Source organism: Barbus barbus (genome assembly GCF_936440315.1).
Source record: "Barbus barbus genome assembly, chromosome: 2".
Lineage (NCBI taxonomy): Eukaryota > Metazoa > Chordata > Actinopteri > Cypriniformes > Cyprinidae > Barbus > Barbus barbus.
In genome coordinates this window covers 40888841-40901287 of record NC_136730.1, presented here as the reverse complement: position 1 = coordinate 40901287, position 12447 = coordinate 40888841, and the positions used below count along the sequence as shown (strand labels likewise).

At 35.4% G+C, this 12447-nt stretch overlaps 2 protein-coding genes across 2 annotated transcripts in view; one reads left to right on the top strand and one right to left on the bottom strand.

Moving 5' to 3' along the window:
* The window catches only part of LOC306842881 (nuclear factor of activated T-cells 5-like), a 49631-nt gene extending 43714 nt beyond the window's left edge, over window positions 1-5917 (bottom strand). Inside the window, exon 1 of the mRNA XM_079374038.1 lies at window positions 5638-5917. Coding sequence (XP_079230164.1) covers window positions 5638-5710 — 73 coding nt within the window. The 5' untranslated portion in view covers window positions 5711-5917. The remainder of the gene's footprint in view (window positions 1-5637) is intronic.
* Window positions 5918-8936: 3019 nt separating this feature from the next.
* On the top strand, window positions 8937-11903 carry LOC306842877 (26S proteasome non-ATPase regulatory subunit 7-like). The gene is made up of 7 exons (XM_079374029.1): window positions 8937-9118; window positions 9749-9840; window positions 9924-10016; window positions 10147-10244; window positions 10688-10768; window positions 10853-10944; window positions 11075-11903. The coding sequence occupies exons 1-7, from the start codon at window positions 9045-9047 to the stop codon at window positions 11529-11531; spliced, it is 987 nt and encodes a 328-aa protein (XP_079230155.1). The 5' UTR covers window positions 8937-9044; the 3' UTR covers window positions 11532-11903.
* The last annotated feature ends 544 nt before the right edge of the window (window positions 11904-12447 follow it).

The following is a 12447-nucleotide window of genomic DNA, read 5'->3' as shown; positions in this document are numbered from 1 at the left end:
TACACTAACAAATTTTGAAAACAGTAGATCCCACTTGAAATTTGTAATATTGAAATGTAAAAATTAAGTTGGATTCAATCAAAAATACACATTTAGAACTCTTAAAGTTATGTAGATCACACACACACAAAAATGACTAGAGCAATGCTAAAATTAAGTTAACTTTATGTACAAATTTTATTTCAACAAACAGAAAAATTAAGTAGTTTGTACAAAGACTAGTCTTGTTGGATCTACATAATAAAATTATGCAAAAGAATTCATCATATTTTTTAAGTAAATCAAGCAGAGAATTTTTATCAGTGTGGACACATATAGAGAAGCTTACAGCCTATGTCATTGACTGTACAGCATATACGTAGGGAACGCAGGGTGCTAATCCAGTGAATGAAAACAGGATTTGCCTCAATAGAAAACAGTGATCAGCTGCATGGAAATAATCAGACTCTTGGCTAGAAATCAATCCCACATCGCACAGCCACTCAAGCTGGACAATGTGTTTTCAAAGCAGTGCCCCTCCGCTCACATACCAAACAACAGCTCACTAAAAATAAATTCACGAGCCACATCTCCAGGGCGTTTCGCCATCCTTCTGGGAATGCGCAGCCATATGCTTAGCTCCATCTCATCCTCACTGTTGCCCCCGTCACATGACACACGAGCTCATTAGCCAGTCCACACAGCAGGGACGCGGAAGGGGAAACAACAATGTGAAAAGGTCAACAGCAGATGTCAGAGAGTGACGGGAATACTGAAAGAGCGAACACGTGAAATGACGGAACAAAACTGGCCCAGGTCTATGAGAAAAGGCCTAATCTACCCACTACTTTAAATAAGCTCATTAGACAGACTGCCTCTTTCCCAGAGCCCCCTTCCACTTTCTTTTAACTCTCACACCAGTACTGCTATACTTCATCATTTTTTTTTTACTTTCTAATGCTTGTACAATTGCTCTACAAGCAGTTTTGTGACCTTATAATAACTGAGAGACTACATTAAATATATCTACATGGAATAATTCGGGGAAGTCGTGGCCTAAGGGGAAGTCGTGGCCTAATGGTTAGAGAGTCGGACTCGTAATCGAAAGGTTGCGGGTTCGAGTCCCCGGCCGGCAGGGATTGTAGGTGGGGGGAGTGAATGTACAGCGCTCTCTCCACCCTCAATACCACGACTGAGGTGCCCTTGAGCAAGGCACCGAACCCCCAACTGCTCCCCGGGCGCCGCAGCATGGCTGCCCACTGCTCCGGGTGTGTGTTCACGGTGTGTGTGTGTGTTTGTTCACTACTCACTGCTGTGTGTGTGCACTTGGATGGGTTAAACGCAGAGCACCAATTTCGAGTATGGGTCACCATACTTGACAATACGTCACGACTTTAATTGATGTGGCACTGCAGGACTATTTAGATCATGATGATCTCACAATCATGGAAAACCTAGAAATATCAGAAAATATAAAAACTGTGATTTACAGGCCTGAAATAAATAATGGAAATTAATGTCTTAATCACTGAATATCTAAAGTGAATACCACCTTTATTAATAATGTTCATCCAATAATTTTGTCAGATAGAAAATTTTATTCAGATGGAAGTTTTTTGTGCTTAATGTAAAAATATAAATACAATTTTTAAAATATTTTTTAATTCTTAACCAGTAGTCTTAAGCCAATAGCGGGGTTAGTGTCATAAATAAATAAATATTTGCAATAAAATAAACTCTAAAAAATATTTAAATTATATTATTTAATTTCAGCTAGTTGCAACAGCAAAGCAACATCTCTCATTTTCATTTAGTTTGTTGAATTACTAAAATTTTAAATAAAAAGTATATGAACATTTAAAAAACTAATAAAAAATGGCAACAATTAAATGAAATCAGAAAACGTAAAAATAAATCCTAATTCAAAATATCAACAAAAACTATAACAGTATATCATATTTTAAAATAACACTAGATACCAAAAAAAAAAAAAAAGACATGGAAAAATCATATAAAAATGTAATTAATTTCCAAGAAAATGGTAAAAAATAATTAACTAAAAATTTTAATTATAGTAAAAAAAAAGTTTATTTTTCACATATAAACCTTAATCAGTATCTATGAACTATACGGGTACAAATTAGTCCCTCTGCTTTCCTTGCAAAATGACCAGCTTCCACCGTTTTACTCCTGAGATCTGATGGCCATCCTCCAAAACCCGACTATTATTCTTCACAGTCATCATCTCATTTAAAAGTGAAATAAATAGTGAAAAGGAAAAAGTCTCACGACTATTCATGTTAACCTGGTTTCTTAACCCTGTTACTGTGTAACCTTGTACTCACCTGTGATATCTGGCCAGAGGAAGTGGATATGGAGGTTGTTTATTTATACTCTGGGTCAGAGGTATTCAACCTCATTCAGGCTAAAGACCTTTCTCTTGGCTAGAGAGACGCAACAGGTGTTACATGTTATATAAAATGGAGTGTTGTATTCACATATTTGATGCTTAGAAAGCAAAGTCATTTGCCATTATTGATGTACAGAGTCTTATATGCATTACATTTTACATGACATTTTCATTGGACTAAAAACATTTTCTTGAAAATGCAGCTGAACTTTAATAAGAAATACAGACTTTCTGCAGAATAAAAATATGCTTGATGTAAAACTGCACGACTGGAAGAACATTTCATTACTTGGACAACTGAAATCAATGTGTAAGTGTAGCTAAAAAAAAGGGTCAAGTATAGCTAAATACTCATTCAACGCTTTGACTATGAAACATCAACAATAACAACAGCAGCGGTGGCCAGCAGACTATTCCCAAGAACTGCAAATGAGATTAGGCTGTGTCTTACGTAACATGTGCGACTAAAGCCCAGATTCAGGATACTACACTACACACCTAGCAGTAACCCTCCTCATTGACCAAAACATCTAATAAGATGAAAATCTACATCAAATCACTGAGCCAATTAAAATCTAAGACTGTGGCCTCTCTGTAAGGCCGACATGTCCAATACAAACAACATAAAGACCATCAAATGCGCAGGAAATTAAACATGCACTAACAGAGGATCTCAGAGAGAGGGGTGTATTTCATGAGAAAGCTGCCCATAATAACTCTCTAAGTATGAGAACAATGTTTGAGCCACTGCAGCGAGGGCTTCAGCGGGAGTTTGAGCTACTCCCGGTTTATGTTAATAGAAAGTGCTGCTTTTTAATATTGTTAAGGCCAGTGTTGTTATTGTCAACTAAACCTATTAAAACTATTAAATTTGATTTAAAAAAAATATTTCTGTTCACTGAAATATTGCACAAATAAAAATTGTAATATAAAAAACAAAACAAAAGGACATAACAAAACTACTAAAACATGCAGACATAAAAATAAAAGCTTAGAATTGATATTGATACTAAAAAAACACAAATACATAAATATATAAAATGTATACTAAAATAAGACTATTTCAGACATTAGCGTACACTCACTTAAAAATAATAGTGTCAAGAGGGGTTTTTCACAGCGATGCCAGCATGGAAGAACCATTTTTGATTCCCAATGGTTCCCAACATTTCCCAGTGAACAGTTTTTAAAAGCACCATTTTTTTCTTACTGGAAAAATCATTTTTAATCATCTAAAGAACATTTTTCCATCATGCATTGGAAAAATTCCATGGATATTAAAGGTTCTTCATGAAACCATCAATGCCAATAAAGAACATTTACACACGTGGTCAGAATTGTTGGTACCCTTGGTAAATATGATCAAAGGCAGCTGTGAAAATAAATGTGCATTGTTAATCCTTATGATCTTTTATTTAAAAAAAATAAAAATCACAAAAATCTAAATATTTTTTCTCAAATACATGCTGGACACAATTATTGGTACCCCTAGAAATTATTTTGAGTAAAATATATCTGAAATATATTCCCATTCATATTCACAATTTTGAGTACTCCAGGGTGATTATGAACATGAAATTATCCGACCATGGCTTCCTGTTTCACAGAAATATAAATAGGAGGGAAAGCAAAACAAAGGCCAAATTCCAAATTAATCATCCATCAGAATGAGGAAAACCAAAGAATATATTTCTGATGTGCAGCAAAAGATATTTGAGCTTCACAAATTAGTGAAGTGGCTTTAAGAAAATTCCCCATTTCCACCATCAGGGCAATAATTAAGATTTTCCAATCAACAGCAAATGTTATGAAACTTCCTGGAAGAGGACGTGTGTCTATATCGTCCTAATGCACGGTGAGGAGGAGAGTTTGAGTGGCTAAAGACTCTCCAAGGATTGCAGGAAATAGTTGAGTCTCGGGGGTCAGAAAACCTTTAAAAAAATTGTCAAACAGCTCCTACATCAGGGGTTTTCAACCTTTTAGGACATGCGCCCCCCCAAGTTTGTCTAATTTCACTCGCGCAATTATTTTACACCATTCTCACTGTCGCCTAACAGCGGGAGTCTGATTGCCCCCTAGCGGATGGCTGAAGATTTGAAAGCTCGTATTCGTAAATCTTCAAGGCAATGTCTCTGAATTAATTGATGCTCGCGCCCCCCTTGACAGGTGCTGGCGCCCCCCTGGGGGGGGGGGGGGGGGCCGCCCCACAGGTTGAAAACCCCTGTCCTACATCACCACCTGTTGTTTGGGAGGGTTTCAAGAAAAATTCTCCTAGCTCATCCAAAAACAAACTCCAGCATATTCAGTTATCAGACACGACTGGAACTTCAAATGGGACTGGCTTCTGTGGTCACAAACCTCAAAAACAACACAAAAATGGGTCACTGAGCACAAAACCAAGCTTCTGAAGAGAAGAAGTACAGTCATGGAGCTGTGAATCTAAAGGGTCTGGAGTGATTCTGGATGAATGAATGGTCTCTGATCTCTTGTCAGGTGTTCTCTAACCTCATCAGGCATTATAGGAGAAAATTTAGTGCTGTTAAACTGGGAAATGGAGGTTTCAACAAGTATTGAAGAAAAGGGTGCCGTTAATTGTGGTCAATGTGTATTAGAGAAAAACATTTATTTCATAATGATATTTCACCCCATTTTAAATTCTTATTAACCAATGAAAGGTTAGATTTTTGTGATTTTTTTAAATAATAGATCAAAAGGATTAACAATGCAGATTATTTTCCACAGCCTTCTTTGATCATATTTACCAAGGGTGAAAATAATTCTGACCACGTATGCAGAATGTGTTATGGAAGTCAAACTCCATCAGGAGCATGTCTGACTGTATAATGAACTTAAATATTACTCAGTCATTCACTCCATAAGATATATTTATAAACCAAATAAAGAGTGATATGCTGATGTAGATTACAATACACACCCTGCACCTCAACACACACACAAATACACACTCATGCAATGTGTGTGTATCATCTCACACAAGCTCATTTATTTAGTCAGCGTTTAAACCATTAGTCACTATGTAAACTAACTACAAAACTGCTTGACAGTGCAGAGGAGTATAACACAGAAGATCACACACGGGCTGCGTCCAAACTTCTAGTGAGCACTACCTAGGCAGCATGTTTGTCTAAGTAGGCAGCGCTCTAGGTTTTGGAACACAGCCTGCGCGTGCACGGAGCAGCATATGTACAGTATGAGTAGCGTGCTGGAAAAGTGAGAAAGTGAGTTACCTTTGGAGTAGAGTGACTTGGGCGAATCGAGGTCGATATCCGCGCTAAAGAGCGATGTGAAATCAGAGGGCATCGCAGTGCCTCCAATCCACCAAGAAAATAACACAGACTTGCTCTTCAAGTGCAGCTCCTAACAAACTGCCATGGTTTAGTTTGACCGAAACGAAAAACCAAAACAAACGAAAGCCAGGTGCGGAGAAAGCATGCAGTGACACTTCTGAATATCATAAATAAAGCGTTTGCGTCGCTCCTCGCTCTGTGTGTGTGTGTGTGTGTGTGTGTGTGTAAACACTCCGCGCGAGCGCGACTCTGTTTCCTCTGCGGCCCCGCCCACTCCACGCGCGTCATCACTTCACAACACTGACCTTACTGTTAAAAAAACTGGTTATAGGCCTAGTTGTGATTTGATTGTTTTAATAGGCTATATTTTGAATCAAAAAGTATATCTGTTAACTTCATGCTGAATCTTATGATTTTATTTGGTAAAATAAATAATTCAAAACCTTGTTTAAAGGTTTTTATGGTTGATTTTCATTTATATCTGGATTCTCTCCAATGTATTGATAGTAAAAAATGTAAAATATTTGCTAAAGAGTTAAAGTTAATTGCAAAGTGAACTTATATAGCCTGCGCTGTCTTCTGAAAAATTAACTTTTTTTCTGTATTTTTGTCGAATTGTATTTTTATATATTTATAGGCCTATCTAAAATGTAGATTTATTATTTTTTTTTTGGGATGTCTTGTTAGAGTTGTATATGTTTCTGTTTTGTTGTAGTTTGTTGTAGAGGTTAATTATAACAGAACTGTGGTCTCTTTACCTGCCTGGATAAGTGTTTGGAGTAATAAATTCGGTGATATGTTGGAAAGAATTCCTGTCCAAAAAAGTTGCTAAAATATATTTTTAAATTAGGCTATATGTGATCCTATAAACTTGCAAAGTTTGTATTTTGTCTTCACTATAATGATACAATTACCCACTTATTTGTGTTGACTGCAAAGTGATTTGGCTTGATTTTTCTAATTTTGTTAAAAGGAATTTATTATCGAACGTCTGCACAAACAAAGAAAGTCATAAATAAAACAAAAACAACTGAGGGACTTACATGCAACTATAACAAAAAGCTCAAAAGGTCACTGAAGCTCCAGGAGAAAACACGATGCATTAAGATCCAGGGGTGTAAACTTTTGAACAGAATGAAAATGTGAAAATTTTTCTTATTTTGCCTAAATATAACATGTCTTTCATTTAGTACAGAGCCCTTCAGAAGCTACAGAAGACACTTGCATGTTTCCCAGAAAACAAAATAAGTTCAGCTTGATCTTCAAATTCAAAAAGTTTTCACCTGTAGGCTCTTAATGCATTGTTTTTCCTTCTGGAGCATCAGTGAGCATTTGAACCTTTTGTAATAGTTGCATGTAAGTCCCTCAGTTGTCCTCAGAAAGATGCATCTCAAAATCCTGCATTCTCTATTAGTGGAAGATGTTTCTAGGATCTTTGTGAGAAAACAAACCTGCGTGTTTGTGTTTAACAAAGCACCCATCAGTGTCTAGGAGTCACGCCATCATGTCAGTCATGTTCCTGGGGAAAATTAAACCATTATTGTCTAGAGACAACGCGGGCCATGAGGACCGTTTGACACTGACACATGATTCATGTTCAGCATAGACTCACTATTGTCCTCAAACAATGAACGGTAATATGAGGGTTGTGTGCTAGTCAGAACTGAATTAAGAATGCTTTTAAAATCCCAATTAAATTCCTGGATTTGAAATGAGGTAGAAAATTTTGGAGGAACAGAAATCCAATTTGAATTTGAATGTAAGGAATTAGAATTAAAATAAACTGAAATTCAAATAATATATATATATATATATATATAAAAATCATAGAGTTTGACTGTAATTGTCAACAAGAAAAGCTTGTCAAAACAAACTATATATTATAGTATAGTATATATAGTAACTATATATTATAGTTTAAAAGCCTTGAGGAGATGATAAGCAGCTGTTAATAAATAATAATTAATTAATTGTACAGCATTGTATCATTAACTGTGTGAGTATGAAAAAAAACATTTAATTTAATAATTGACAGATGATCAGAAAACATATATAGATTGAATAGTCATTAATAACTCTCCTTTATAATACTTCTTGAGATATAGCTCCATATGATTTGTTGTTAGTTGTCTTGCATATTAAAACCAGGTTAAGCTACCACAGCACTGTTACAAAGTGCATCATAATTACTTTGATATTAAATATGTCAAATTTTCAAAAGGTCAAGGACATTAGTGTTTATAGCCCTGCCATCATTTTATCTGTATGATTTTATCTATATTTATAACTTTGTAGACTACAAAGTGCTTTATTACCCTACAATAAACATACCGACCAAAGCATTTAGGTCATTCTAAGATGATTAATCACGACAGTAAAGTATTTGCCTCTGTTTACAAACAGATTATGCTGGAATCACTGGAAACACTTTTTTAATTTTGTCAGTACTTATATCTACTTACTATAACAGCCTAACTGGGACTTACATTTAACTAACTCAATAAATAAATAAATTAGTGCTGGCAAACGATTAATCGCGATTAATCGCATCCAAAATAAAAGTTTTTGTTTACATAATATATGTATGTGCACTGTGTATATTAATTATGTATATATAAATACAAACACAAGCATATATATATATATATATATATATATAAGAAAAATAAGCTACGTTTATATATTAAATATGTTTATAGCCTTTATACGAATATAAATATATATACGCGTAAATACATGTAAATACTTTCAAAATATATGCTTTATGTGTGTGTCTTTATATAGACATACTAAATATACACAGTACACACATATAAATAAACAAAATGTAAACAAAAACTTTTATTTTGGATCCGATGAATCGGTTGACAGCGCTAAAATAAATAAATTAATAAATACTGCTTATGCACGAACGTAACTCTATAAAATGTCCACAGAAACAGGAAAAACAGGATAAACAGCACCATCTTGTGTATAAATGAGCGTTGTAAGTTATCAAGACAATTACAATATTTCTGCATTCACAGATTTAAAGGAGTTTTCGTTATTTCCTATTAATTATATCTAAGTTAATATTGCTATATTGCAATGCTCATCTAGGTTTTAGATAAAGAAACTATCAATTTGGCGAATTAAAAGAACAACGTTCAGATCAATTAGAGACAGTGAGGGTGTAATTCCTCCGCTGACCGCTGGGCGCTCGTGAGCGATACGCTGAAGCGCCCCTGCTGTGGAGAACTAGTAACGAAGTAGAAGAAGAAGAAGCGGCGCAGCGTCCATCAAACTGGCGTGCTGACCAACAGAAAACATTGTTTTTTCTGTAATATATTCGAATATATTGATTAAAAATGCCGGACTTAGCGGTAGAAAGGGTCGTCGTTCATCCCTTGGTGCTATTGAGTGTCGTGGACCATTTTAACAGGTAAATCTGAGTGTAGTGCAGTAAAACTGTTAACTCACTGTCATTATGTGTCAATGAAACTAGCCGCTACAAGCTAAAGGCTAACTGGATGCTCTCGCATTATGGAAATAAACAATATTTTAAGAATGATTTCGTTGAAAATGTTATATTATGGTGTTGCATACCGGCTTAGCTTTATAGCATTTAAAGTTTGTTGAAAAATGGTTTAGAAGCAAGCAGATATCTGACGATGCAAGTCAGTTATGATATAATATAAGTTAGCTGATAATTTTACTCACAAGTAGACCTATAAGCTTTCCGACAATGAAAAATCAACATACAAACTCTCGAATTTTATCATCTGTTATAATTTAAATAACACGATGTGCGTGTTTTGTTGCATTTCTTATGTTAAATCCTGTTCTTGATACTGAACCTACTGTATGTACTGTATGATTTATACACACATTTATGTCAAGTTATTAACCTTACATGCATAGCTTTTGGAACAGACTTTCAGACGAGGTTCAAGTGCAATACAAGATCTGACACAGGTTATATATTCAAAGAGCCGTTTGAAGATGCATTCAAAAACAGCATTGCATTTGTCTCTCTTTTGTATTCTTTGCAAACCTTATCTTTGTTTTGTAGGATTGGTAAGGTTGGCAGTCAGAAGCGAGTTGTGGGTGTTCTGCTGGGTTCATGGCATAAGAAAGTGCTTGATGTGTCCAACAGCTTTGCTGGTATGTTTGCAGCTCTTGGTGCAAAATGCTCTTCTTTCTGTTCTGAAATATATAGTTTAAGTAATATTTTAATTGTGTGGCAGTGCCTTTTGATGAGGACGACAAGGATGATTCAGTTTGGTTCCTGGATCACGACTACCTGGAGAATATGTATGGCATGTTCAAGAAAGTGAATGGTAAGATTGCTTTACTATACACACGTAAAGAACCAGTATCATACATATGATTTATTGAATTTTTGTCATGTCATTGTTATAGAGCATGACCTCATGTCCAAGCTCATGGTTTTATTTCTTTCAATTCTAGCAAGGGAGCGAATAGTGGGGTGGTATCACACAGGCCCAAAGCTGCACAAAAATGATATTGCCATAAATGAACTCATGAAACAGTACTGCTCCAATTCGGTATGTAATACTGTTGGTTTTACTACTGTTTTATTTAGCAATTTCTTATTTGTAGTAGTAGTAGTACAAATGATGCAAGTTTTATTTATTTTTATATATATATATATATATATATATATATATATATATATTAGTGCTGTCAAACGATAAAAATAACATATTTTTCTGAAATATATACACGTGTGTGTGTGTGTATTTATGTATGTATTTCAGAAAAATATATACATAATATACAGTACACATAAATTATGTAAGCAAAAACTTTTATTTTGGATGTGATTAATCGTGATCTTCACTTTTATATATAGATATAGATGTATAGATAGATAGGAGTGTTTAATTTAATAGAAAATAATGGGACAATTTTCCTGAGAACAGGCTATATTTTCTTATTGCAAAAATTTATGTTCTTTTTTTTCCTTTTGATTTTGTATTTCTCAAAGGTTTTAGTCATTATTGATGTGAAACCCAAGGACCTGGGGTTGCCTACTGAAGCTTACATCTCAGTGGAGGAAGTGCATGATGTGAGTCCTTGTTGAAGTTATTAAGCTATGTTAATATATTTGATTCCTTGCATGCTAATAGTTGACATCTCTTCTTCACTGAAGGATGGAACTCCCACATCTAAGACGTTTGAACATGTGACCAGCGAGATCGGAGCAGAGGAGGCAGAGGAAGTTGGCGTGGAGCATTTGTTGCGGTAAGATGGGGATGAAAACATGTACATTCCTGTTTATTTGACTCATTTTTTTTTTTTATCGCTTGGCAGCACTAATTAAATTATATCTGTAAACAGCCTAGTTGATTTATTCTCATGATGATTTTTGCAGTGATATCAAGGACACAACAGTTGGCACTTTGTCACAGCGCATCACCAATCAGGTTCATGGCCTGAAAGGTCTCAACTGCAAGCTGCTGGATATCAAGAGCTATCTGGAGAAGGTTGCAACAGGCAAACTGCCCATCAACCACCAGATCATTTATCAGCTGCAGGACGTGTTCAATCTGCTGCCTGATGTCAACCTGCAGGAGTTTGTCAAGGCCTTCTACCTGAAGACCAACGACCAGATGCTTGTGGTCTATCTGGCCTCGCTCATCCGCTCTGTAGTGGCGCTCCACAATCTCATCAACAACAAAATAGCCAACCGTGATGCAGAAAAGAAAGAGGGCCAAGAGAAAGATGACAGCAAGAAAGAAAAGAAGGACGAGAAGGATAAAGATAAGGACAAAGACAAGGAGAAGGGAGACACTACAGCCAAGAAAGATGACAAAAAGGAAAAGAAATGAACCTGAACTGGCATGAACTTGGGCTTACACAATCTTGGCTGTATAAGGGAGGAATTCAACATTTCATTGCCTCCTCTTGTAACAATCTGCCGTTTAAATTGGGCTTTTTTCTGTCTTTTTTATATAAGGGACTTACTTTTGGTTTTGATTAAAAGAGAGAAAGGAATTTGTTTCATTCCTTTGTTGATGTTTTGGTCCTTATCAAGGTTGACCTATTTACACTTACATTATAGTACCATTATTAGACCATCGCAATATCAAGACAGGTGTCCAGTGTTACAGCAAAGTCCAACTGCAGACATGTCATTGCATTGTGTCATTGTATTTACACTGAGATTTCTTTTTTTATCATAAAAACCAATGTCAAACAAGCTTCTCTGGCCTAACCTGTTTTTATTTTGTTCACTACATGCAACGCTTGCAGTTTGTTGTTTATTTATATTTCGCTAATTTATAAAAGAAAATGTTTAAGAAAAAAATCTGCTCAAATTAAATGGTACATTTAACTTTTTTAAAGAAAATTCAAGTTTAATCAAAATGACCATCATCAGTGTAGAAACCATTTTTACGTTCAACTTCAGCAGAGATGCAGATATTAAATTGCTTTGTGCTGACTAAGTATTTGAAGACAACAGCAGATAGAGCAGTCAGCGATCCTCTTGTAGGAGCATGTGCCAATGATGAGGACTAGCAGTGGTGTAGTGGTGCCTGGAGAAGTGGGTATACTCTTAATTTATGCCCCCAGTTTTTTTTTTTAAGCAGCTCTGCAAAGGATGAACTACCTGTGTCAAAAACAGTGACATGTAAAATAGTCTTGCATATTTAGTTCACTCCAAAATGGGCCAGTAATATTTGCACTCTGTTACTTAACTACTTCTACTTGAGTAAGGATCATTATGAAAATAATATTATCCAC

What these genes read in the sequence shown, in the direction of transcription:
- LOC306842877 (XM_079374029.1), top strand. Translation starts at nt 9,045, where the DNA reads ATGCCGGACTTAGCGGTAGAAAGGGTCGTCGTTCATCCCTTGGTGCTA. An exon ending in CAGTGGAGGAAGTGCATGAT is followed by an intron (nt 10,769 to 10,852) that starts GTGAGTCCTTGT and finishes TCTTCACTGAAG; the next exon opens with GATGGAACTCCCACATCTAA. An exon ending in GGCGTGGAGCATTTGTTGCG is followed by an intron (nt 10,945 to 11,074) that starts GTAAGATGGGGA and finishes TGATTTTTGCAG; the next exon opens with TGATATCAAGGACACAACAG.